Raw genomic sequence first — 27291 nt, forward strand, 5'->3', positions numbered from 1 at the left:
TATATATATATATATATATATATATATATATATATATATATATATATATATATATATATATATATATATATATATATATATATAAGTGACGTTGGTATGCTTCTGAATGCACAGAGTCTTTTGTGTTTTCAAGTCGTTTTCGATGTTGGGACTTTCGATCAACGATTGGCTCCATTATATATATATGAGTGAGGTTCGTATGCTTTTGGAAGTATGGAGCCCTCCATGTTTCTAAATCGTTTTCGATCTTGGGACTTTCAAATCGACAATTAGTTTCATTAAACTTGATCTAGAGTATTTAAAGTACTTAGAAAATAAATTTCACAATTTTTTAATATCATTTGTTTAGTGATTGAAAAAAATCAACGACTGAAAATAAAAATGTTACACAATATGATGATATGATATTAAAATTTTAGATTAAAGATATTGATCTTATTTTATATAGTACAAAGAATTTTTCATCATAATTTTATTTGATTTTGATATTTCTATACCGTTAAACTTGCAAACGGCTCATGGCAATTATTAAAATTATTGATTTTGAGCCCTTTCGATCCCTAGGCAAATGATATTGAAAAATCATGAAACCGACTTGGAAGTATATATGGAGGGCTCCGCGCTTGCAAAAGCATACCAGCCTCACTTTATATATATNTCCTGAGCCGTTTTTTATGATGGAATTTCTGAATCGACGATCAGCTCTGTTAGACTTGATCTAGCGTATTTGAAGTTTCTAGAAATAATTTTTACGATTTTTCGATATCATTTACCTAGCAATCGAAAGAATTAAAAATCAATAATTTTTAACAGCTGAAAATAAAAATTCTATAAAAAGTAGTGATATAGCACTAAATTTTTCGATCAGAAATATTGATCTTGTTGTAGATAGTATAAAGAATTTTGTATCAAAATTTCATCTGATTTGAATACTTCTGTACCGTTAAGCTTGAAAACAGCAGATATCAACCATTAAAAATTATGGATTTTGAATCCTTTCGATCACTAGGTAAATGATATCAAAAAATCGCAAAAATTATTTTCTAGAAATGTCAAATACCCTAGATCAAGTCTAACAGAGCCGATCGTCGATTCGAAAATTCCATCATCGAAAACGGCTCAGAAGCACGGAGGCCTCCGTGCTCCTGAGAGCACAGCAGCCCTGCTATATATATATATATATATATATAGTCTAACTAGAATACTATTGATATATATAGAGAGAGAGAGAGTTTTGAGCCAGAATTAATACTATTAATAAGTAGCAAAAAGTTGCTAATAGTGAGTTTTTTGCCCTTGGATCCTTGCATGCACATAGTATAATTAATAGTTCAATTTTCCTACTTAGTAGAAACGAAATTGAAATGTAACACAGTAATACTATACCTAAGAAATTGATTCTCACGAGGCCTCCTTTATAAAAACAAGGAGGAAAAAAGTTTTTCCTTCACATACTTGTGCATAGTTTAGTGGTTGGTATTAATTGCTTGCTTTTTATAATAGCTTGTAAGTTTAAGTTACGCATCTTGTGTTGATAATGACACAAAAAATAAGAAGAAAAAGTTTCTTATTAGAAAAAAAGCAGGAAAAAGTTTCTCTCATTAAGAATATTTTTGTTAATTCTTTTCTATACGATTTATTTTCTAGGTATATGGTTTCAAAGCAAAACCTAAGCCCCATCAAAACATATATAGAGGTTCTAGGTTTAGTTTCTCAGTCTACAGATTAATGGGTTAGATCTCTAAATTCCTTTACCTTTTTAGTAATTTCTCATATCAAAGCATGCATGTGGTATGATTTATCTAATTGTGTAGATCAACTTCAACGGTGCCGATTATCAATTTGAAGTTCCGATCATTCAAATCGACTTGATAGGACAAGAGTCCCAATCCTATTAATAGAATAGTAGCCGGACCCTATATATATATATATATATATATATATATATATATATTGAGAGAGAGAGAGTAAGAATACTATGCTCTTTATAAAAACGATCATCTTCGTACTCATAAATCATTTTCAATGATGAAGTTTTTGAATCGACGATACAAAGAGCCTCAAATTGACATTTTTAATGGCTGGGTATGGAGCGTTTCTGAGTTAACAGTGTAGAAGAATTGAAATTAATTAAATTTTTAATAAAAAGTTTTATTCACTATATAAATCAAGATCAATTAATGACTCTGATCTTGAATTTAAAAATCCTATTTCTTATTTTTATGAGGTTGTTTCATTTTGACCGTTCATTTATATCCAATTAATAGACTTTATTATAAATTTAAAAATGACAAAATTCGATTTCTATATGCCTAAATACTCTAGATTATATTTAACGATTCAGAAATTCTATCATTGAAAATAATTTATGAGTAGGTTACTATACTCAATAGAGTATATATAGTAGCTCTCTCTCTCTCTCTATATATATATATAAGATTATCTCCACTATGCATGTGGACAAAAATGTTCAAACTAGATCAGGATCATTTTTTTTATTAGATATATTGTCCATTTTGTGTAACACCATGTATAATTGGACTGCACAAATTAACCAACATATGGATAAGAAATCATTTGGTTTGGTGTGCATTAATTTAATGTATCATAAGTAAGGAGTATAATTAACAGCTTAATATAAGATCAATTTTATGAAATTTAGGCCCAAGGGTATGTATATGTGCAAAACATTATTGATCACTATACATATGTATTGAATATATAATATAAGGGATGTGATTGACAAAAGGGTGAATTGTTCATGCAGCTTTTTTTTTGTTTTTTTGTTGCTTTTTTTAATATTTTAAACTTAATTTGGGTAGCCATGTAAACTGCAAAAGTGCGACACTGCAAGTTCAAGCAGCTTTGTTGCATATGTTCTATAAAGTTTTTACAAAAGAGTTCTAAATATTATTGAGTGTAATTAATTGTCTAGTTACATTTTAACTAATCAGGACTTAATTAATTAGCCCAATAATTATCATCTCCTCTCCTGTAAGAGGTAAAAGGTTGAAATAAATATAAATGTCAATTCTATGAGTTTGTGTAGGAAGAGAGCTAGAATACTTACGTATATCGATCTCCTCTTTCTTTTTTTTTTGAGAGCCAGAAATAGTATATGGATTTATGTATGTATCAATAAATAAATAAATATATGAGTCTAGTTACTATATTCTTATGAGTATGATTGGCTTTGTACTCATAAGTTGTTTTTAATAATAGAGCTTCTGAATCAACGACCCAAACCGTTAAACATGATTTAGAGCATTTAAAATGTCTAGAAATCAAATTTCGTAATTTTTCGACATCATTCACCTAACGATCAAAAGATCATAAAATTGATAGTTTTTAACGACCGGTATGAAACACTTGCCAATTTAACAGTGTGCAAGAATTGGAACTGGTTGAATTTTTGATAAAAAATTCTATTCACTATGTATATAAAAATCAATAACTCTAATCTTGAATTGAAGAAGAATCCGATCATCTATTTTTAGAAGGTCCTTCAATTTTGACCGCGCGTTTATTTTCTAAAAGTTTCAAATAATCTAGAATTATATTTAACCGAATGAATCTTCAATTTGAAAGCTCCATCATCAAAAATAACTTATGAGTACGAAAGAATCTATACTCATCACTCTCTCTCTCTCTCTCTCTCCAAATGCTAACTCATGCATGTTACACTGCACCACTTCTCCTCAACAAGAAAGAGGCCACGAGCGCACTAGCTACATATAGAGAGGATAATTGTTAGTACATGCACACTTCAAACAAAATAATAATAATAATAATAATAATAATAATAATTTAATTTAAAAAATTCCTCTTGCACTTTAGCCCCGGTCTCAATTACCGCCCTGCATTAAAAATTACATCAATTACCAGCCTATAGTTTGTCGCCATCTCAAATAGATCCAAAAAGATTTAAAAATTTTTGGCAAATTTGGGTGTGAAATTTTACTAAAACAAGTTGGCATATTACGTACGTTGTTCCCTATCTCAACATATATTTAATTTGCAACTCAAAAATATATAAAAGATTTAGACAAATGAGATATCATATTTTGCTAATATTATCAAAATTGATAGTTTATTGAGCAATTTGTTCGAATTTATGATTCTATTGCATTACTTATATGTAATTCTATCTTAAAAATTATTTTTACAACGCTCCATAGCTAAATTCAATAATTATCCCAAATAACTGGATTTATTTGAGATAATGACAAAGTGTAGGAGGGTAATTACTATAATTTTTTATACAAGAAGGTAATTGCAACAAGCGCCAAAATGTAAGAAAACTTATTATAAATTAGGGGGCATTTGGTTCGGCGTAAAATGAACTAAAAAATATTTTCGGAATAAAAAATATATTTCCGCTTGTTTGGTTCAACGTAAAAATATTTTTTTATAAGAGTATTTTTACGGATTTAAAAAAAAATTGAATTTTTCATTTCTGCTGTTTTTTTGACAGAAAACAAAATCAAGCTGTGCAAAACTTTTTTCATTCATTTTTTTCTATCAAACCAAATAAATGTGAATCTTTTTTCTTAACTAAACAAATATTGATAAAAAGCTATTTTTTTTTTTCCTATAAAGCATACACTGCAAAACATAATTTTTTTTTCACGAAAAATTTGTTTTTACGAAAATTTATTTTTCACGATTTTATGTTGAACCTAACGACCGTTAACCCAAAAAAAAAGAAAAAAGAAAATGTTATACATATACATATGGCCCGGGAAAATATTTGAAAATAAAGGGCAAATTAAGGAAGACATTGACACAATACATGTTGCTTTATTGCTTTTGATCATCAATGTGGCAGAAAAGCAGCAATACATTGTACTAGTAAATCATATGTCTCATCAATAAAAATCCTGAGCCCCATCCGTATTAAATATGGTACTAAAAATGAGTGCTTTATATATTAATGCAACTATTTTTCGTAACGCAGCTAGGGCCATATGTTTAAAATATTATATATATTAAAGAAGGTAAGAGAATGAGTGCATGTTGTGAATGTACGTACGTACTCGATTGCATGGTGGAGATATGAGGTGATCATGCACATTAACTGATATGTACTAAACTATTTGAAAATGATCTTAACAAATATCATAACATTCTTTTGGCTTCTTATAAAATCAATTCTCAGTTTTCATTTTCTTATATATATGTATATATAGGGTCCGGCTACTATACTATTATGAGTACGATCGCCCTCGTACTCATAAGTTGTTTTCGATGATAGAGCTTCCGAATCGACGATCCATACCGTTAAACGTTATTTATAGCATTTAAAACTTCTAGAAATCAAATTTTATAATTTTTCGACATCATTTACCTTACGATCAAGAAGTCACAAATTTGACAATTTTTCAACCAGGCCGTTAATAGGATACTTGCTAGTTAACGGTGTAAAAGAATCAGAATGTTGTTGAAGTTTTTGATAGAAAATCTATTCACAGCTACATAGATAAAGATCAGATAACTCCGATCTTGAATGAAAGATCCAATCATACTTTTTTAGACGTCGTGTTGATTGAACCGTTCAATTTTATGCCCACTTGGACAGACTTATATGATTTCGAAACTATTTACGAAATTTATTTTTCTAGAAGTTTTCAAATCTCTAGATCAAATTTAACGGAGTGGATCATCGGATTTGGAAGCTCACATTGAAAACAACTTATGTAGTTATCGAGGGCTCCAATACTCATAATAGTATAGTAGCCATGGCCTATCAATATATAATATATATATAATATAATATATAATATATAAAGACGCGTATAGGGATTCTCGACAATGAAGACGGAAATAGCAAGGGATAAAATAATACCATACGAATGGTTATGAATTAATTTGTTAAAATATCTCAAGTAAAAAGTAGATGGTTATGACAATCTATATCTATACTCACTAATAAATAGCGTATAGGAAATTCCGACAATAAACAGACGGAATCCAAAGGGAGATAAATAAATATCCCTACACAATGGTTATGATTTAATTTTTAAAATATCTCAAATAAAAACCAAACGTTTAGATCAATCTATTAAATTTTCTAGCTATATTAAAAAAGAAATAAAATTAATATTCCCTACGAATGGGTTATATTAATTTATTAACAAATATTTCAAAAAAAACGACACGATTATAATGATAACTCATTAAATCTCTACTGTATATAAAAATCTATTCCCTAACAAATGATCTATAATCAACATGTGTTATTAAAAATATCTCAAATAAAATAGTGTTAAATTAATCTATAAAAAATAGCATTTCTATCTATTTATAAATTCACATCCTATGAACAATTAATAATCAAGTTTGTTAGAAAAATATCTCAAATAAAAACAAACGGGTTATGATTTAATTTGTAAAAATACATTCCTATTCATTATTTATATTTAAATAATTTGAGTTTAAATTATGAATTAAATTTAATTTTTGATATCAAATTTGAATTAACAATTAATTTTTTTATTACGGTGGATCAATATTAAATTTTAAATTTTAAAGTAAATGTGAATTAAATTTTAATGCTTTTAGTTTAAAAAATATATTTAAATTTGATTCATAAAAAATCAAAAAGTATATAAAAATGTTCGATATATATAAAAAAAGAACACGGTAGGATATTGTAAATATTTTCTAATAAAATATAACATATTAATTTATAAATATAATTTTTATTGTAAAATTTTAAATATATATAATGTACAAATTTATATTGATTTAAAATAAATTATAATAATTGTTACGTGTATTTACACGTACATTCGACTAGTATATATATATATATATAGAGAGAGAGAGAGAGAGAGAGAGAGAGAGAAGGGCTACAGTCCTTCGTACTCATAAGTCTTTTTTTTATAATAGAGATTCCGAATCAACGATCCACTCCATCAAATATGATCAGAAGTATTTAAAACTTCTAAAAGATAAATTTCGTAATTTTTCGAAGTCACAATAAAGTCCATCAAGTAGGCATAAAATGCATGTATGGTCAAAATCGAACGATGTCCTAAAAATAGATAATCGAATTCTTCAATTTAAAATCGGAGTTATTGATCTTTATCTAAATAGTGAATAGAATTTTTTCTCAAAAATTTAACCGATTCCGATTCTTTTTCTTTTACACTGTTAAACTAGCAAATATTTCCTACCGGCCGTTAAAAATAGTCAATTTTAAAATTTTTTCACGATAAGATAAATGATGTCAAAAAATTATAAAATTTGATTTCTAAATATTTTAAATATTCTAGATAATGTTTAACGGTATAGTTTGTCGATTCGAAAACTCTATCATCGAAAACGACTTATGAGTACGAAGACGATTGTACTTATATAGAAGTACAGTAGCTGGACTCTCTCTCTCTCTCTCTCTCTCTCTCTCTCTCTATATATATATATATATATATACACACCTATAATAATCTATGTCGAGGGATCTAACCAAAGAAGATCGAGTGTGAGCCTTAATCTTTTAAACTTAATCTTAAAAATATGTAAATATGTAAATCATCAATGTATGAGCGAAATTTGGGACCGAATAGGAACGAAAATGAGGTTTTAGACCCTGGACCAAAATAGTGCGTAACTGGACATAGCCTGACCCAATCCTATAGAAACCCTACTATATAGGGGGCCCCACATACTTTTTTAAATTCTTTGCAAATCAATTTCGATTTATCCATTTACAAAGAAGTGCTTATGTGGATGCTTCTGTTTTCATCTTCATTTACTTTCACTGAAGAATTTTCCAAACAAATAAACTCAGCTCTGATCAATAAAAGCAAGAACTCTAATCTTACAACTTTTGAGTAGAGAAAAAAAAAAAAACTTAATATGTTGATCCAAATAGTATTTTATGAAACAACATTACATCTATATTAAACCAAGAACAAAAAGGCACTCCACTATAGTGCAATCAAAAAATTTCTATATAAGCATTTAACTTTTCCCAGGCAATTATTGTCACACAAAGCTAAACCAACATCACTTTATCTGTTCTTTAGAGAGAGAGAGAGAGAGAGAGAGAGAGAGAGAGAGAGGGAGAGAGAGAGTGTGTGTGTTTTTGCCAGATGGTTGATTTGGTTTTTGGTGTTAGTGCTGATTCCATGGCAGCAAGACCAAAGTGAATGAGCATAGTTTGGCAGGCCCTCTTTTCAAAAAAAATATATATAAATATAAATATATATTATAAGAGTGAAAAAAAAGGAGAAGGGTTATTAAAATAAGGTGAGGCCCACAACCCTTCATGTCAGGAGAAAAGAGAGGCAAAGATGCCAGGGAAAATGTGAAATAGAGAGCATGGGCAAGCTTGCCTTTTTTGGCCCCCCCTCAAAACCCTTTCTTCACTGACCCAGCATACACCACTATAGCCTGCATCTTACTTCCCAAAATCATGCACTCTTTATGGGACTGCCCCTCTCTCTCTCTCTCTCTCTCTCTCTCTCTCTCTCTCTTCTTCCTTTGCTCTGAGCCTCACCTTTTCTTTTTTTTTTCCTTTTTTTCTTTTCCATTCATTCATCTCTCTCTCTCTCTCTCTCTCTCTCATAGAGGAATGATTAAAAAATTATTAACTATTATTAGCTTAAAGGGTTAATTTCATACAGCTCTGTGTAAATATATCGAATAGCAAATATATCTCTGTAAGTTCAATTTTTTATATTTATTCCTGTAAAAATCCAGTCATATTCATATTTGTCCCTTTAATTTCCTATCGTTAGAGTAACGTTTATTTTTTAATAAAAGATAAGTAAAATGATATTTTTATCATTATTATAAATATGTCTCTCTAAAAGTCTTAGCTGTTAGAATTATATAGAAATATCCTCCTAAAAATTTCATCCCCAGCGATCATCTTTTTTCTTTCTACCATCATAAATAATATAAGAGAGGTAAAAAATTCATTTTCCATCGCTCACTAATTAAGATTAAGTATTTTACGTATGGTTAACTATATTTTTCTAACGAATTTTAACAGTAGAAGTATATTTAAAAATATTAGGACCTTTATAGAAATAAACATAAAAAGTTAAACTTGGTAGGAATATATCTGCTATTGCAATTAACATAGCTTAAACTTGTAAACCAAAAAAAAAGTCTTGGATATCATCCTAGCTTGTTGATTGCTATTTAATTGAGAAAAACACCATCCCCCTACTCATATCAAAGTCCAAGTTTTATATATCTATCAAAATCGTCCGAGTCCGAGTCCGAGGACGACCGAATACTATTAAAAATAGATGTTATTGATTCTCCACTGGCTTAAACTTTTGAAAAAGTAGGATTATTTGACTCTCACTAATCTCTCACAAAGAACCTGCTTGATCTAGCTAAAGTGTACATAAATATTTAGAACTACTTAAAGAGATACTGATAACTGTTTTTGATATGCGAGAACAGAAGCTTTAATTTAAAACTTTTACCTTTCGCTTTTGATAGAGCTCTAGTTTGCTTAATTAGCCGAAAATAAGTTGTAGTACACCCATAAGATGTTACTATTAGGAACCTTGAGACCTAGCCCTAATCAATCACTCTCAATGTTTGTAGATACATGATGCATTATATATGCACCCCCTCTAATCATGTGTAACAGTACTAGGCTTTTTCCTGTTTTCTTGTTCAAGCTACACACTGTAGTAGGGGACCATTTAAGCTTTCATTGCTCAAAAATAGTTTGGGCTAGAACCAGATGTAACAGCTGATCTTCCAGTGGGCCTTCAGATATCAGAGATAAAATTTCATAGAGAAAATTTTTAATATTTTTTTATGCCTTTTGAAACCCCTCAAAAGGGGGAAAAAAAGGAAGAAAGAGACTCTTTTCAGCACAAGACCATGAACTGATCCAAACTGGTAATTTGCATTCAAGTAAGAAAATTAAGCTTAAGGGGAAATGTTATAATCTTTTATAAAGTGGTTCTCTCCCTCTCTCATGGAAAAGTGTTTGGATAATTAACCATATATTAGCACAACCTGGGTTTTATAAATTAGCAATCACAACCAACTATACAAGCTCTATTCTACTATGAGCCTGTTTGGCCTTACTGGAGCTGAAAGTGCTAATCTTACAAGCGCGAGATTTAGAAGAACTTCTTTAGTCGGCACCGATTTAGCTAATTTAATTTGTGTCTCGCAAACCCTTCCAAAATGAACAAAAATGGTGTTCTTTGTGGTAAAGTCGCCTTAAAATTATAGAAGCAGGACCAAACAAACTCTTCAATATAGAAGCACAGCAAATAAGCACTCATTTTTAAGTTCGCAAAGAGCTATTCTTCAACTAAAGACCTATTTGGCCCTGCTTTAATCTGTCTCTTTGTTTCAATAGGCTTATAACGGAAAAGACGTATTTGGTCCTTGTAAAGTTTCCACAAAACACCTATTTGAGTGGAACTCTATGCAAATGTACCAGTAACAACTTTCACTAGAATGGAGCGAAAATTAAAGTTTTAAATTACTGCTTCTACTTTCAAAACTCTGGCGCACACATATTTGACTCTTGAAAAACTTAAAGAACACTAATAGTACTAACTTGATTAGAGAGGGATAAAGCTAGAGACATGGACATAAATAATTAAGCATTGTGGCTCACACACAAATGAGATGAGATATCCTTCCAAAAGAGCATCACTTTTGATTAACTGACAAGGTTCTAAAATCACATGATCTAAAGCAAAACCCCCCACCCTCCCCTCCCCTCCCCTCCCCTCATGTGACTGTNCTACTTCACTTACCAGGAATTTCAACAGTTAGTACCGTCCCCATGGCCAAATCAAAACCCCTTTGCTTTCCCCCAAGCCTTAGCTGGTCAACCCCCTTGTGCCCAAATCCCTCAAGGATTAGACCCTCTTATTATCCTAATCTATCTAGCACATTACTTTAATCCCCCCACTTGAGCCCAAATCCCATCACTTGGATTCTTAATCCTACTTTACTGCATTTTTTTAGTGGAACTTTGGGAATAGCCAAAGTGTGCTTTGGAAAATTTATTTAAAAAGGGTGTTTGGAATCATCCACAGATGATTAAGAATATGGTACCATTTGAGTGAATAGAATAAGGGGTTAGTGGGGGGTGGGATTATTTTTGTCCCATAATTTGTTGTCATCTAGATCAAGGGTTAATACAAAAATTAAAGTGCACCCCCATGCCCTAGACCCTTAAAAAGAGGTCTTGGGCTTCTGATCCTAAAGGTGTTTGAGAAGAAGACAAAGGGGTTGAGAGGGGAATATATGCTTTTTAAGTAATCTTAGGGCCATGAATTCCAACACAACCAAGGGTGGGGGGGCCATGGCTGTTTTGCCTTTCATTCATACATCAAATTAAAAGCATTGATGTTAGGTTGTGGTGCCACACTCTCTCTCTCTCTCTTTCTCTCTCTAGTCCTCTTTGTAATCCACACCAGATACATTCCAAATCAATCACATAGTAATATCTTAAATTAATTAAGTTAAATCATCAGCTATGTGGCAGAGTTTTATTGGACTGTGACTAATCAAATTTAATATCTTCTCCTGAAGATATATTTGATATGGGCATCTTTTCACAATTTCATTTAATGAAGCGATATTAGCTTATGAACATCAAATCATGGACTATATAATAATTCTATTTTAAACAATAAAACATAATCTTTACTTATATATTTCTTCTGAAAGATAATAAGATTAGATTGGTCTTTACTTGTTCTACGAGAATGAAATAACTATTATAGAAAAGGGATAATATCTAATGTCCCTAAAAACTTCTAAAATATTTAATATACTTTTACTTTTTTTTGTTTCAAATTACTCCTTGTATATTTCTCTATTATTAAAAAATACCTCGGCTGTTAGTACCCATTAAGTTATCTCGGATTAAACCTGGTTAAATTTCTACCAGAGTTAAAATGTGAGATACCAGGTAGTCCTATATATAAGATATAATAGGGCTAAGCTCTTAACCTGACTTAAGTATTTTGAGTGGTTGCTAGGCCCAAAAAGTTAAGAGAGTTAAGCGTGCTAGGATGAAAGTAGTCCTAGGATGGGTGACACCGTGAGAAGTTAGGGCGTCCCAGTTGATATTAGAACTAATTACCAGCCGAAAGTGTGATATAAGTCTCGGCTGAGCCAAGATCGGAATGACAAGGCTAGCGAGACGAGTCTCACATCGCCTGTTACTTGTGAGTCTGAGCTTGACGAGAACATCAGGACTTAAAGGGAGGGAGATTGCAAGACCCCAGATAGTCCTATATATAAGATATAATAGGGCTAAGCTCTTAACCCGATTTAAGCATTTTGGATAATAACTAAGCCTAAAAGATTAAGAAAGTTAAAGGTGCTAGAACCGGAGCAATCCTAGGATAGGCAATCCCCTTGAAAGTTGGGGCGTCACATAAAAAAAAAAAAAATCAAATTATCTCTCTTACCCTTAACTTAAGGACAAATAAGAAAAATTGATGATGGTAGAAATATATATTTGAAAAGAATAAAAAATCAAAATATCTTTTTATCCCTAACTTAAGGATAAATAAGAAAGGTTGGTAACGATAGAAGGATGTATTTGAAACGACAAAATAATAATTTTACAGAAATAACGGTTGTTATTAATAATTCACTAATAAAATTTAACTCTAGAAGTATATTTGAAATAACTCAAAATTTTTTTTTTTTTTTAGAGATAGGTAGCACGCTACCCGCTTCGTTTATTTCATTTATAAATAAACTTAGCTAGAAATGTAAATCAACTAGAATTCAAACTTGGGTCTCGGGTACCAACCACCAAGCCCTTTGCCACTTGCTCTAGGGATGGTTGGTAAATAACTTGAAACGTTAAAAAGATATTTTAATATTAGTTTTCTAAAAGAGTTAAATCAGAAAATGTGAAACTTTTTAAAAATATATAAGCAATTCCCCCTAAAAAAAATAAAATGGATAACTCCCTCCTCCCTCCCTCTCTCTCATACACAGACATATTGAATAGAGCCTAACAGGCATGTCACATTCTCATGTTCCAACTTTATTAGGGCTTATGGGGCCCATGTCACATCCCCACGCATATGACAAGGGTGTCATGTCCATGCAAGTACATGTCATGCATCAATCTTAAGTTTGAAGCCCCATCCATGATGAAGCCTCAAACACCTGCTGGACCAAGAGCACTTATGTATGAAATCCAAATAAAAACACTTACAAGCACAAACCAGGATCCAGTTGATTGTACATTCCATTCACTAGGTTAATTAACCATTTACCAAAGATTAAATTTAAATCGAATTAATGTAAGTTGGCTTAATTTGGTGCAAATTATCCTCTTCAAGAAGAATGGATTCAAGAAACTTCTTTTCTTTTCTTTTCTTTTTTATGGTTTTTTTGGAGAAAACCCTACTACACCAAAGTACCGCGGATCGAACCCGAGATCATCAAGCATTGAGAAAGAAGATTACAAACATTTGAACCAAGAATACATTGTACTTAAACCTGGAGACAAATTAAGTACAGTTACCATGCTTAAGCTCTTGGCTTTTTGGCACAATCCAAGTTCACCACATGATTTGCTTCAATGTATGCTTAGTTTTAGTGTTTGGCATATTACAGAGACTAATACAAATCCAACCAAAATTATTTCCTAGTTCTTTTTGGCATTTTTTTGGGGTAAAAATTTGGAATGAGCCCCTTAACTACAGGCCCTCTAAAAATACACCCCTTTTTTATTCTTTCTTTCTTTAAGGCAATCACTTTACTTCTACTTGTTTGGTTTGAGTTAATTAGTTATTTAAATTAAGGTATTTTGCTTAATTATTGCTATTTCATTTGCTAAAAGAAGATTCCATCCATCAAATATAATAATCACTATTGGACTTAGAAAAACCGCTAATTCGTTTGACTAAAATCACAAAAAATAAAAATATATATATATAAGTTGGAGTGTAACTTTATTTAAAAGAAGAAAGAAGGGAAGTTGAGGGGCCTATTCCAAAATGGTATAGTTGAGGGTGCCTTTAAATTTTTACCATGTTTTTCATTGACATGTTATTGCATCAATGATTGATTTTTGTTTAACAATAAACAAATTCGTCTAAGAGAGATTTCACAAACAAAACAAAACAAAAGGAACAAAAAAGCAAAAAAGTGCAACACTATATATGTTTTCACATCAACTTAAGTGGAAAAAGTTAAAAAGCATAAATCAGAACACTGCAATAAGCTCCTTAATTTGTATTGAATTTGTTTGAAAAGCAAAAAAATAATGCATCTGCTTTTGAATGCTAGCTGAAGTGTTAAACAATTAATGGATGATGTGACTAACATCTTAGATAAATAAAAGGGACCCGAAAATTAAAGCTACTAATTCTGCAGCTGTTTTGGTCACATCTATTGCATATAATCTTATTAATCTTTAAAACACAAAGAAATTTATTTGTTCAATGCTAACAGTAAGCAAAAGAATACAAATTGAAAGAGAAAGAATAGGTTTCTTAACAATAGGTTTGTCTGTATTTTAAATCTTGCAAAATTATATACACGACATACAATCAAAACAAGCTGCGTAATTAGTAACTTCATTTAAGAAGAGGGGTCTGTTGAACTGTTTAATAAAGTTTAGAAAGTCTAATTGCCACAGAGAAAGTTCAAGAACCTGTTTGCAAGAGAGGTAAAGTTCAGGAGGGCTGACAAAAAGTTCCAACTTGTAACAGATGAATCCAAATGACTCCTGCATCCTTTATGATCAATACTACTAAAAGTTGCAGCATCCCTTTGGTGGAAAAAAGCTGCTCTCTGTTGAAAGGAGAAGTCCCACAACTTTAGGTAGTAGATTGAATGGAGAGACAAACAACTTCATTTTATTTTGGATATGAATGTAGATGTTTACCTTACCCGATTACAACAGAAAGATGTCGAGGGGACCATGCACGGCGCACCGACCACTTCGCACGGCTTCTCTATCGAATCTTAGACAGATTTCTTTCATTTTACTTGCAATTATACGTAAAATTTTGTCAAGAAAGGAAAAAAGTGAGATTCTAATATTCTAAATGTTAGTTTGATCGAGAAGAGCATGAAACTGGTACCTCTAATCATAGTTAGGTAAACATTCACTGTTTAGATATTAACAAATTTGTAAAACAAATTTTAAGAGTAAGAGCAAATTATAACCAAAATGAGGAGGAACTTGAACTAGAACAGATACCGATAAAGGCACTTACCTTTGTTCTTCTATTTCAGGTAGGAAGTTATTAAAATAAAGTAGAACAAATTACAGGTTACAAGATGCTGCATGCTGAATGTTCTACTGCATCAGTATTTATGTTCACCAAAGTAACTTGATTGAGGCAAAAGTTCATCAGAAATAGTTCTGTAACTCACTAATTATATGAATAGTTAAATGCCATTGCTGTACCCAATCATAAACACGGATAACAACATAAAAGATACTATATGCATCTTTTTTTTGGTTACTAATGAATTAAGCTTGTCCTTAAAAGTATACATTACTCCACAGAAACATTGATGTGTTTCTTTCTAAATTTGAGGAACAAATTTTCTAGAGAGAGTGAAAGTGTGACATAACAATAGCATCACCAGAGTGTCATGTTCTAGTAATGTAGTAGCTCACCAATGGGGCTTCTCCAAGTCAATCAACAAAATAAGGGTCTCCTCAGCTTTCTTTCACAGGTTACCTTTCCAAGTATCACTCAATTGAATGCTCAAAAGTGTGAGAGAGAGAAAAAGTAGGAGGGGCTCATGAAAACAGAACCATATCCTGTGCAACCAAGAAAGGCTGTTTTAGAGAGAGAGAAAGTGCGGGCAAAAAAAGCTGTGGTAAAGGAGAGAAGAAGAGCATGCTTTGAAATAATGTTCAATGTTTCAATGATGGCCACTCAATTTTGACTGCTTTGGATCAGTTTTGAAGAGAGGGAGCACATGATGGATTCTTCTTCATATAATTGGAACACTTTTACACAGCTACTAAATAAAAATAAAGTGACATAACCTTAGATGCAAATCCATTACGGTCCCAGGTTTCGATACCAGTTGCGCGAAAAGACAAAAAATATATACAGAGCCACACATTTTTAACAAACATAAAAATCCAACAGCTACAGTAAACTTTTAAGTCATAACGTAAAACCCAAATAAAGAGTTCTTAAAATCAAAATATAAACAATTTAATGTGATCCGCAGCGTATAAAAGACTAGCAAGCAAAATTTTATATAACCTTCGGACATTTATTTCTTATGCATCAGAAAATAGATTTTTTTCTTTTTTTCAAGAGAAATGGATAGAGGACTTTTGAACTACTTTGTGTAAGTAAAAATTTTTTTTAAAAAAAATATTTTCTTTTGTCTGCCAGCATTTTAGATACTGCTGATCACAACCAATATATTTACATGGGGAATTGGATTATATACCGTCATTGAATCATTTACACAAAAATTCAATACTTTCCACAATCAACAAGAAGTTAGATATAAGCCATAAAATGACAATCAAAACCTTTCATTATGATAAAAACTACATGATCTTTCTCCCAAAAGAATCATTTAATTTGGATTTCTTATACTTTATGCATCAGCTTTAACCCCCAACACCCAACACCAACCCCCCTCAAAACACAAAAAGACAAAAAAAAAAGAAAAAAGAAAAAAAAAACTGCACGTATTTAAGAGTCCAATACAATGCTTTGCAACAATTTATCCTCTTGAAGAAACATTGTTGATAATATAATTCTGTATAGAATAAATTGCAACAATTAAGGTCAATTTTCTATTTGATCAATCAATATTTTATTTTCATTTATACTTTTATCATCTAGATAATAATCAACACCACCAAACTCATCTTTTAGTGTACACTATGGCTTTGAACAATAATATCTTATCGATATATTCACCTCTTAACATGTAATGAAATCTAAATATTATACACACCGACAAGAACATTTTCAGGTAAGATTACGATTACTAAACACACCATCAGAATCATTAGACTCATCTGAAAAGCATTATATTAAGCTAAAGCTGAATTGTATGCATTCAATGTACAAAATATCCCCTACAAAAAGTTGTATACAAAAAGAACAACTAATCTAACGAATACTTCTTACTTTCTCACATTATACGCGATCAGCCTGGCTGCATCATTATATACGACATGGGTTAAATGTTGTCACAATTTTGCCACAAACTACCTCGACCAACCTATTCCTGCACCCCGCTAGCCAATCATACAAAAAGATCAAAAGGACTGATCCAAATCGACTGTGGCTCGTTAGTCACAATGCTCAGATGTTTTTTGGGTACATTTAAGGGGTAGGTAAAGTGGAAACTCACTAGTAGAAGTGACCAAGCTGCTCCTCTTTCTTGGTAGTTCAAAAGCCCTCAAAAAAGTCCTTTTCCACGTCTCGGATGTCAGAATCAAAAGCAGTATCAAAATCATCCACCTCTGCAGGGGTCTGAGCCTCATTTTTCTCATCATTAGAACTCATAGGCCTATTTTCTCTATCTTCCCATTCATTGGCCTCCTCTTGTTCTGTCTTCTTAGTGAACTCCTCAAACCAATCCTTGATTTAATAATATAGAAAACAAATTAGAAATTCCATACAAAATATGTGGAAAGTGAATTTTGAACATGAGTGAACAGCATTGTCAGAGCGGAACCTCAACATTTTCCGATATCCCGTCTTGCGATTCCGTCTCCTGATTAGCGGTTGTATCTCTTTGGGGGTTCTCCTCGGGTTGAATTTGCAGCTTTTGAATTAACTCTTCATAATGCGAATGATCTGCACAAAACCGAAAAAACAGCATAATTACTAATCGTTTTGTGAGTGGTAAAGGCTTGGACAAAATAGAACTGAAGTATAGGGAGGTTCAAAATAATAGCGAGCAAAGACAAAAGAGCATAAAATTGACCAAAAATGATAACATTATAATTAAAAGGAAAAAGGACAACATAATGAGAGATGATTTTAAGGCATATATTTTATAAAGCTACAATATACATTTCTTGAAAAGTGGCAAATATAAACTAGTGAGCAGGTTACCAACCAAGAAAAAGGTGGAACTGCTGAAAGTACTAAGGAACTTCTCTAGGTAACTGCTGCATTGATGGAATTTCCATCATCTTTTCTTTTATCTAAATTTTATTGTATGAAAATGCAACTGTTATTTCTAAATTTTAATAGTTTTACATAATGCATATACAATCTTCCAAATTCAGATATTTAAACATATATTCCTAGAAAAGGCTCAATACATGTGTACCCTTGAAATTGGCTATTATCACCACAAAGACCAAAAACACATACATGCCTGTGCATATTTCACTATACATATATACCCAAAAACGAAAGTTGGCAAGCATAAAGGAAAAACAATAACATCAAGAATATTAAGGTTTTCACCTTTAGAGCGATAAATTAAAGCATCACGGACTTCTAAAGGATGTTTCCGCTCCTCGTTTTTATATTTAGCTTTCAATTCGTGACGTGTACGACCAGGGAATAGCTGTAGTATCATTTCAAAGTCTGTTCCAAACTGCTGAATAGCCTGAAGTGACAAGACAACATTAGGAAGAAATTTCAACATTAAGCTAAGAAGAAAGCTCTCCATTAATATCATGATTTTCACTTGAGCATGGGCATTGTGGAATATTAATATATTTACATATTACCCCCTTAGCTCTAAATATTCATCTCTTTGCCTCCTTCATTAGAGTTTCTGGGCCAATTATATCACTTTGCTTATGTGTCATTTCAGTGAAAACGTGGTTTTAATAGTTGAAGGGAGCAATATGAAAAGCACAACATAGTCATGTGTTTTTTGCAATTTAGCTTAAACAGTACTGATAGAATTATAAGATAGAAAGGCCTAACAAATAGAAACTTCCAAAGAAATATACGAACGGTAAAAGAATATACGCGAGAACAATAGTTCCAATTAAAATCATAACTTTCATTTGTTGCGTACTTGGTTACTAATAGGAAAATGTAATATATCGCTATTGTTTATTGCATACTTTGTAAAACATTTCTGTTTCCAATTTTGACCATCTTTTTGACTTCGCTCTATTCATATAAGAGTGGTAATTCAATTTTGTGGAACTTGGCTGAGCGCCGCCATTTTCCTCGTTATCATGATTTTCTTCTTCACCGCCGAAAAAATCAAAGTCATCTGGATTTTTTCTTCTGTAAACACTGCAGCACATTAAAATATGACTGATCAAATGTCAGTAATAATTGACAACAAAAGTACAACAAATCCTTCACAAATCAAAACATACTACAAGGGATAAGGTTGTGTTGCTAAAATTTAAAAACAACTTCTATCCGATTGACGTGTTCGGAAAAAAAACTCGCAATATTCTTAAAAGCTTGTTGTTTGCAAACTACTACTAAAAATGTTTTCATGCGGTACCCTAGGTTTGTGCTTTGATTAGAAAGCTATATTTCCAAAAGTTCATGTGACAAAAAAGAAAATGACAATTCCCTCAAATTAAGGTAAAGAAATTACAGCAAAGAATCACCAAATAATTTCTTCCAATAAAATGAATACTTGAGCTTATTATAACATGTAGAATATAAAGCTTCTGCACTACAAATGTATTAGAATCATAGAGTAAGGCCTTCACTATTTGTTTCTTGTTAAGGTCAATCCATTTATCGCATGTTTGGTTCAAATAGGAATAGAAATCGGAATAGGAATAGGAATGGGAATGGACCGGAATTGAAAACGAATAATAAAAACTCCAATTTGTTTGGTTCATAAAAGGAATCGGAATTGAATTCATGTTCAAATTAAAATTCAAAAAGATTAAACTTTCATTAAAATTTAAATTTACTATTCGAATTAGCAATAAAAATTTGAATCCAAATTTGAACCCACAATTTGAAGTTAAAATTTGAATTTACAATTCAAATTCCAGTTCACAACTTGAATTTAAATTTAGAACTAAATTCAACTATCAAACTAATATTAGAAAGTAAACAACTTGAGCTTAGAAATTAAAAATTGAATTTTGAATCCATAATTCAAACTCAAATATAAAATTATAGTTTAAAATTAAATATAGATTAATATTTGAAGTTAAATAATTGTTTGTGAAAAAAAAAAGAATTTCTCAATCCCTTTCGGAATTAAAGTTGATTCCCTCTAAATAGGGTTTATCCCTCTTTAACCAAAAAAAAAAAAAAAAAAGATTCCCACTTCCATAGGGGGAGTCATTTTGGGGGGAAATGTGCTAGCATACAATTCACAATTGCACTATTTTAGCAAGGAAAAAGTCACTCTAAGGGACATTTCAATTATGCAGACCTAGGAAGTTCAATGGCGCATACAGAGGGAACCACTGCTATCGTAAGGAACAAAAGTCATTCTGCTTAAAAAACTTAGTTTACTTCCATACCTTTGACCAGCTGCTGCTTGTTTACTCTGTAAACAGGTCAACATAAAAGAGCATAGTGAGATATGAAACACACTTTTAACTACCACCTAATTGGCCTCCAAAAAAAGAAAAAAGAAAAAGAAAAGAAAGCACACCCAATTTTTCTCATTATTCTCTGCTAGCAATATGAGATTCCTTATGCTAATCTGCCTTCGATCAATCTCGTTCTGAGGCGTTTCAAGCAAAACCTTGTCCACTATAAAATGAAGCCCAAGTAAATATCAAGATAAATCCCACTATCTATTTTAGCAACAAAAGATTTCACTTGCACCCAGCGCACTACATCAACCGTGCAATGCCCCATGTGATGCTATCAATTCCATTTCTTCAATCCACACTACCCAATGAGTTGCAGCCTTTTCTTGATTAAAAATTTATCCTCTTTAAAAAAGAATTGGATGGCTGCATTAAAAGTGTGAGATAGATTTGGCATTTGGGAAGTGCACGGATGATGTGGTGCTTGAGTACAGGCAATAATTCTTGAGTTTTAGCATATATTCCCATGCAGATGTGAATAGAGCTAATACTCCTGCAAAATTAGTATCTGCCTGTGAAACCTTCAGAATCTTGTTTGCTTGTGCATATGCCCTTGCTGAGGGTAGCTGTGCAAAAATGCTTTTCCATATACCCATGGTCAGGGTGTGAATGCAGGTAAACAAGGTACCTAGCAGCATCCAAGCAAATACCACCTTTACAAGGGCATTACACAACTTCATATATCTGCAAGGACATACATGCAATGATAAAAATTTCTTTCATGTGTATGATGTAGTAGCTTCTCTTAGTGAATGAAAAGGTCTCACAACTACCTCTCCGTCTCTTTCGACGTAGAGCATGGGAAAACTTCTTTGGCGATTCTTCTACAAATGAGTTGGATTTCTTGGAGGTTCTCTTGCGCCTCTGATTTGATGTCTCACTTTCATCCTTTTGCTTCCTCGACTTTCTTGGGACCCTCTTCCTCTTTTCTGCATCTTTGCCATTATAATCATCATCTTCATCATTATCATCACTAAGAACTTCATCCATTTCAGAAAGATTACATGTCCTGATATCCGAATCAACATCTGCTTTCTCTTTGGACTTCTTTCTCAAATTCCTAGATGATTTGGTAGCTCCAACTTCTTCAGCAGTTTCTGGATTTGGTTCTTCAACATTTTGGTTACCAGTATCATCAAAATCGTTAAAAAACTGATCTTTGCTGATATCATTCTGCCAAAATCAGAACCCAAGGTAACTTAGTAATAAAATTATAAAAAGGTGTGAGATATTTACCTATATAACCTTTATATATTTCAATAAAAAAAACTCACAGGTCTGAAAATTCATCAATGCACTTACCAATACTTGATTTCTAATATAAATTCTGGTCGTTACAACATCCTCTTTAGAGGAACCTTCTCTAATATAAAAAAAACTTCCCCAAATGAATGGGATGGCTTTCCAACTTCAAAATTAGGTAATTTGGTAAAGAAACTTCTTTCTCAAAAGGTACAAAAAAATTTAGATTTTACAGAGATATACGGTGATAGATGATTTTACAGGGATGCGTACATGAAAGCACCAATAAACATATCTATGATAATAAAACAATAAAAGAGATTGCATGAGCTAAGAAGTTACTTCTTTGGTTGGCTTCATAACAAAGTCAGCAAACCAATCATCAGGCATAGGTGATGAATCCAGGCCATCTTCCAAATTTTCACAGGCCATTGTATCTTGGGAGGGAATATCTGTTTCAATAGGGTTGGATTGCTCAGTATAGTTTTCTGTAGGAGCTGCAGAATCATTAGCATCAGGAAGAACAAAAGACACCGATTTCCTTTTTCCTTCTTTTTGCTGTCGCTTAGGTTGGACCTTCTCACCATTGTTAACTGCTGAAAAATTATGTACACATTATATCAAAAAATTTGCATATTAAGAGAAGATCAATTACAATGTGATCTATCCACCAGCATCTCCTTACATAAGTAATCAAAAATTCCTATTTAACAAGAAGTAATCATTCAATACCAAGTTGTCCTTGTACTCACCGCCAGTAGCATTGGGCTGTGAGGAGAAATCATCAAGTGATTCCATGTTAGCAAGCATATTAGCTCCCTGGAATAAATAACTAGAAATATGTAAGTAGAGAAGTTGAAGAATTCAGGTTAAAGAGCTTAAATCAAATTACCAGTTCATCAATTCCTTGACCAGGAAGAGCATGTGAATTATGATCGTTCTCTCTGTCCTGAGATCCATCAATAGAATCTTTTAAATTGTTTACTAGTTCTTCTGATTCCACAAGAGGTTGCTCATTCGTGTTAGTTTTTGTTGGAGAGCTACTGCTGAGATTTACTGCAGGAACGGACTCTACACACCAAGAAGAGCTTAGTGATATGAGCCACTTTTACTCCTAGGAAAGTATAGTTCAGCAGAAAAGAAAAGTGACATGTCCTGTGCAAAAATATGCAAATTGCACAAAATGATCTGGCACATTTGAGGAAAAAAGAAAGAAATGGAGAGAAAAAACTACAGAGGATGATAGACAGTCCCCTAAAAAAATGATAAGAAAAATTAAAGCAAGTTATCTAAATGAAATTGGTGTTACTGTGGAATAGTCCTCAAATGTACTCAAACTTCAATAAAAAATGTATAGAATCCACAAAGCTGTCAACCTATACAATCTTCCATTTGCAGGGCAGACTGTATACCATTTCCAGAAGAATTAACATCATTGATCCGAAAACATGTCTCCATCAAATTTACACCTAAAATAATTAGAATTTTTTCAGCTCTTCACAAACTCAACTGGTATGATCTGAAATATGGTTCTGTTTACTCCAACTCCTATGTGAAAAATTCAGAAAAACAACAGACTAATCTTGACCCAGAATAGCCAGAAAACTACCACGTACCAGAGGTTCCGGCAACCTGAGAAAGAGCTCTTGCCCCAGACTCCAAGCTGAATGTTTCCAACACTTCCTGATAAATGACATTCACAAAAAGGTTTTAGGAGGAAAGAGGAAGAGAATATTAAATGTATTCAATAGGGTGTTTTTCATATATATCAAATATGGGAATTTGCATATTGCATGCCCCTGAAAATTGTTCGCACCTACCAACTTTGCAGGGGTATATGCACATCCCATAATTACAGGGGTATGCATATGAAATATGCTATCCAAAATATTTAAATCATCTTACCTGAGCTTCTGATTTATCATGGTGCATCTGCATATCAACATCACCCTCGTAAACTTGTCGAACATCATGAGACGCCTCAGTGTGGACAAGTGATTCTTCATTTTTGTTTGGGGCTCCTTGGTCTATGTAAAATTCAGAGGGAATGGCTTCCATTTCAGATCAGCAGAGAAGGAAAGAAGTTATAAACAAGAAATATATTCCCGCAGAATCATGTAATTATTATGTGCATCCTCACAAAATCTGATTAAAGTTCTTTCATCTATGCCCCTGTACTTAATAAAATACAAGAAAAACTTTTATAATATTCCTCAATGATTAGCCAACTCACGAATAAGGCAATTTAGTAAGAAACTGCAATTTCAAGGAACAGACATTAAAAATTGTGAATTGTGGCGTTGAACATGTAATTGCATAATTCTGCAGGGGTATATCCGTTAAGGAAGAAAAAAAAAAAAGATGCTGATGCTAGAAGCAATAGTATAAGGGTGACAAGGTCCCACCTGCTGAGGAAGGACTTACGGGATCAACATTAGAGTCCAGCCCAACAGGCATACCTGCATCCTGAAAATAAGTAAATAACAATGAATCACTGTAAGATAACATACGAACCTCCTAAATACAAATAAATGCTTCGTTTTTACCTCTCCCGAGCTTCCTTTATGTGGCTCCAAAACCTGTTCCTTCTGCTTAACATTGGAATCATGCGACTGAGGCTTTTGGGTGCTAGAAGAAGTACTGGCGGAAGCAGCAGTTTCAGAGGGTTTGGTTGCCGCTTTGGCGGTTTTAGCACGCACCTTCGGACGGAATTTACCCACATTTTTCTCTGCTAACAGAGAAAGCAATGAGCTTTACCTTTCAAAGGACAGGGTAAAGTCTAATAAATCTTCAACTAAATTCTTATTACCAGTGTTTTCTTTTGGTTCGAGAAAAATATCGTCGAGAAAATCCAATTCAGCAACCATGCTCTCTGCATAAAGGGAAAGCACAGAGAAAATGAATAATCTCGGCACTACAAACCCAGGAAATATTCATACGTTCAATATATAGCATGATTAACAGTAGCTCATGTATCAGAGTACTCCTGCTTTGGTCTCTTTCGAGAAATCCATTGCTAGATAATGCAGCAGTTAATAAGAATTGGCTTTAACAGCAATTAAGAGAAAAAGAACGGAACTTTCCAAGTCGATAAAATGCAAGAATAATTCCAAAAAAAAAAAAATTGTTTTAGGGTGACAACCTAGTTTGTTAAAACATGCAATACCAGCAGATTAAAGTTCTAAAATTTTCAATAGGAAAAATGCTATGCCTCCAGAATCGCACGCATACATGGATTCGAATACCCTCCTACTGCCTAAATCAATGTGGACGCAAGCTATTCATTCTTATCGGCGTGAATCACACAACAGCCCCTTGAATCTCGCGAATTCCACCATTTTACGTGCACATTCTAACTAATATATAACTATGTCGCAACCTAAGAATCTTAACCTATTTATGTAATCCGACTTGTTGAACACAACAAGTATTTGTCTCTGAACACACCAAAAAGTGAAAACCTACATACATGTGAGCAGAGCACTGCAATTACAACATCACGCATAGCAAACATAAATCCCTTTTCCCAATCGTAGCTTCCGTAAACAGTACCAAAACAGTACTCTTCGTGTTCGAACTTTGAACCCCACAACAGAGAGAGAGAGAGAGAGAGAGAGAGAGATACCGGAGGAGGGTGATCGGAGGCCGATTGCGGCGGCGCAGCCACTCGACACCGCGGCGGCGGCGGAGGAGAGAGCGAGGGATGCGGGGAAGGAGAGAGAGAGGGATGCGAGAGAGAGAGAGAGAGAGAGGGAATAGGGCAAAGGCGAGGGTTTGAGAGAGAGAGAGAGAGAGAGAGGGGAGAGGGGGAGAGTCGAAGTAGGATTTGATTTAATGAATGGTTTAATTGTGATTTGTGGTAATCTAATTACAAATTAGTTTTAATTTAGTGGTTAGTGTAATTTTGTGGAACGTCACATGTCGCTGGTTCAAACCTTCAAGGTAACACATATCAATTAATATATATATATTTACAGTTACATAATAAATTAACATAGCCCTAAATTTTAATTTTTTAAAATTGTTAAATTATTTTTTGTTTAAAATTAAAATTTTAATTTTTTAAATTAATTAATATATATACATAATAAATTAGCATAGCCCTAATTTTTAATTTTTTAAAATTGTTAAATTATTTTTTGTTTAAGATTAAAATTTTAATTTTTTAAAATTGTTAAATTATTTTTTGTTTAAAATTACTGAATTTGATGAAATAAATTGATAAATTTAATGAGATCTTTAATTTTATTAAAATTTTCGCTAAAATTACTTAATTTTGAAAACTCACTTTGGGTGAGTGTTCGGGCTGGGCTTCGAGTTGGGCTAGAGCCTTTTTTTTCGTTATATTTAACTATTTCGGATTTTAATTTGGAGTGAGTGGGCTGGGCCGCGAGGCCCATGAGTTTGAGAAAAAAAGAATTAAAAAAAAAAAAGAAAATTCAATATCTCATATCCCTTACTATAGCGCAATTACAAATCGTCATCCAAACTTTACAAAGTTAAATAAATTTAAAATGAGCATTCGAAGGAAAGAGGAGCATTCGAATCAGGTGGTTAATTGACACATTTACAAAGTTTGTGTAATTTATGCCAAATTACAAAGTTAGTTATCGAGACAAATTACGAAGTTTACGCAGTTTACTTCAAAAAAAAATTATAAATATGGTCGACCCTGACACGATCATGAAGTTTATACAGTTTACTTCAAAAAAAATTAATTTTGAGGCCTGATCAGACACAATGAATCTTGTCGACCCTAACACGGTCAGCTATAATTAGGGCTAGACAAGTCGGGTTTAGTTAATCAAGACAAAGTTTATTTCAAAACCTTTTTGAGGCCTGATCTGGCACAATGAATTTGGTCGACCCTGACACGATCAGCTATAATTAGGGCCAGACAAGTCAGGCTTAGTCAATTGAGACAAGTATGAAGTTTATGCAGTTTACTTCAGAAACCTTTTAAGGCATGATCTGACACAATGAATATGTTCGACTCTAACACGATCGGTTATGATTACGGTAGAACAAGTCGTGCTTAGTTTGCTCAAGGTCTATAAAAAGGTGCTATTTGAGTGCCATGCAACCTCACTACTTTGAAGTGCTCATCTTTACTATAATTAATCATAATCACTTTGAATCCACCATCATCTTTGCAACATCTTCTCTAATCAACTATTAATTATATAGGCTTCACTTGGTTGCTTTTTGCAAAAGCATGTACTTCCATTGCTTTCTAAAGTCAAATGACATTATAAGGTGATGCATGCAAGGAGATAAGCTTTTTATGCTCTCTTTGATTTAATTATAATGAAGATAAAGTGCACCACTAATATAAGCTAAGAGCCACCTATGCCCCCCCCCCCAACAAAGGTTCTCTACCATGCAATTAATTAACTTTGTTGTTGCTTAAGCTATTTTGATTTTTTTTTTTTTTTTACACTGGTCCTGTTTTGCAATTTTTTTTTAAAAAAAAAGGGGGAAAATCTTAAGTTTCTATCTATGACATTCTAAGACTTGGGAGTGGTTCCACATCGGATAGCTACGGTTAGTTGTCGAGGTATATAAGACTGAATAGG

At 32.5% G+C, this 27291-nt stretch overlaps 1 protein-coding gene across 1 annotated transcript; it reads right to left on the reverse strand.

Moving 5' to 3' along the window:
• Positions 16975–25463, reverse strand: LOC109716422 (transcription factor TFIIIB component B'' homolog). The gene is made up of 17 exons (XM_020241857.1): positions 25341–25463; positions 24525–24587; positions 24262–24443; positions 24121–24181; positions 23621–23742; positions 23332–23398; positions 23128–23184; positions 22608–22786; positions 22468–22534; positions 22058–22311; positions 21247–21646; positions 20533–20633; positions 20399–20424; positions 19013–19190; positions 18399–18543; positions 17656–17777; positions 16975–17558 (listed from the first exon to the last, which is right to left on the reverse strand). The coding sequence occupies exons 2-17, from the start codon at positions 24580–24582 to the stop codon at positions 17367–17369; spliced, it is 2211 nt and encodes a 736-aa protein (XP_020097446.1). The 5' UTR covers positions 24583–24587; positions 25341–25463; the 3' UTR covers positions 16975–17366.

The sequence above is a fragment of the Ananas comosus genome, linkage group 10 (genome assembly GCF_001540865.1).
Source record: "Ananas comosus cultivar F153 linkage group 10, ASM154086v1, whole genome shotgun sequence".
Taxonomy (NCBI): domain Eukaryota; kingdom Viridiplantae; phylum Streptophyta; class Magnoliopsida; order Poales; family Bromeliaceae; genus Ananas; species Ananas comosus.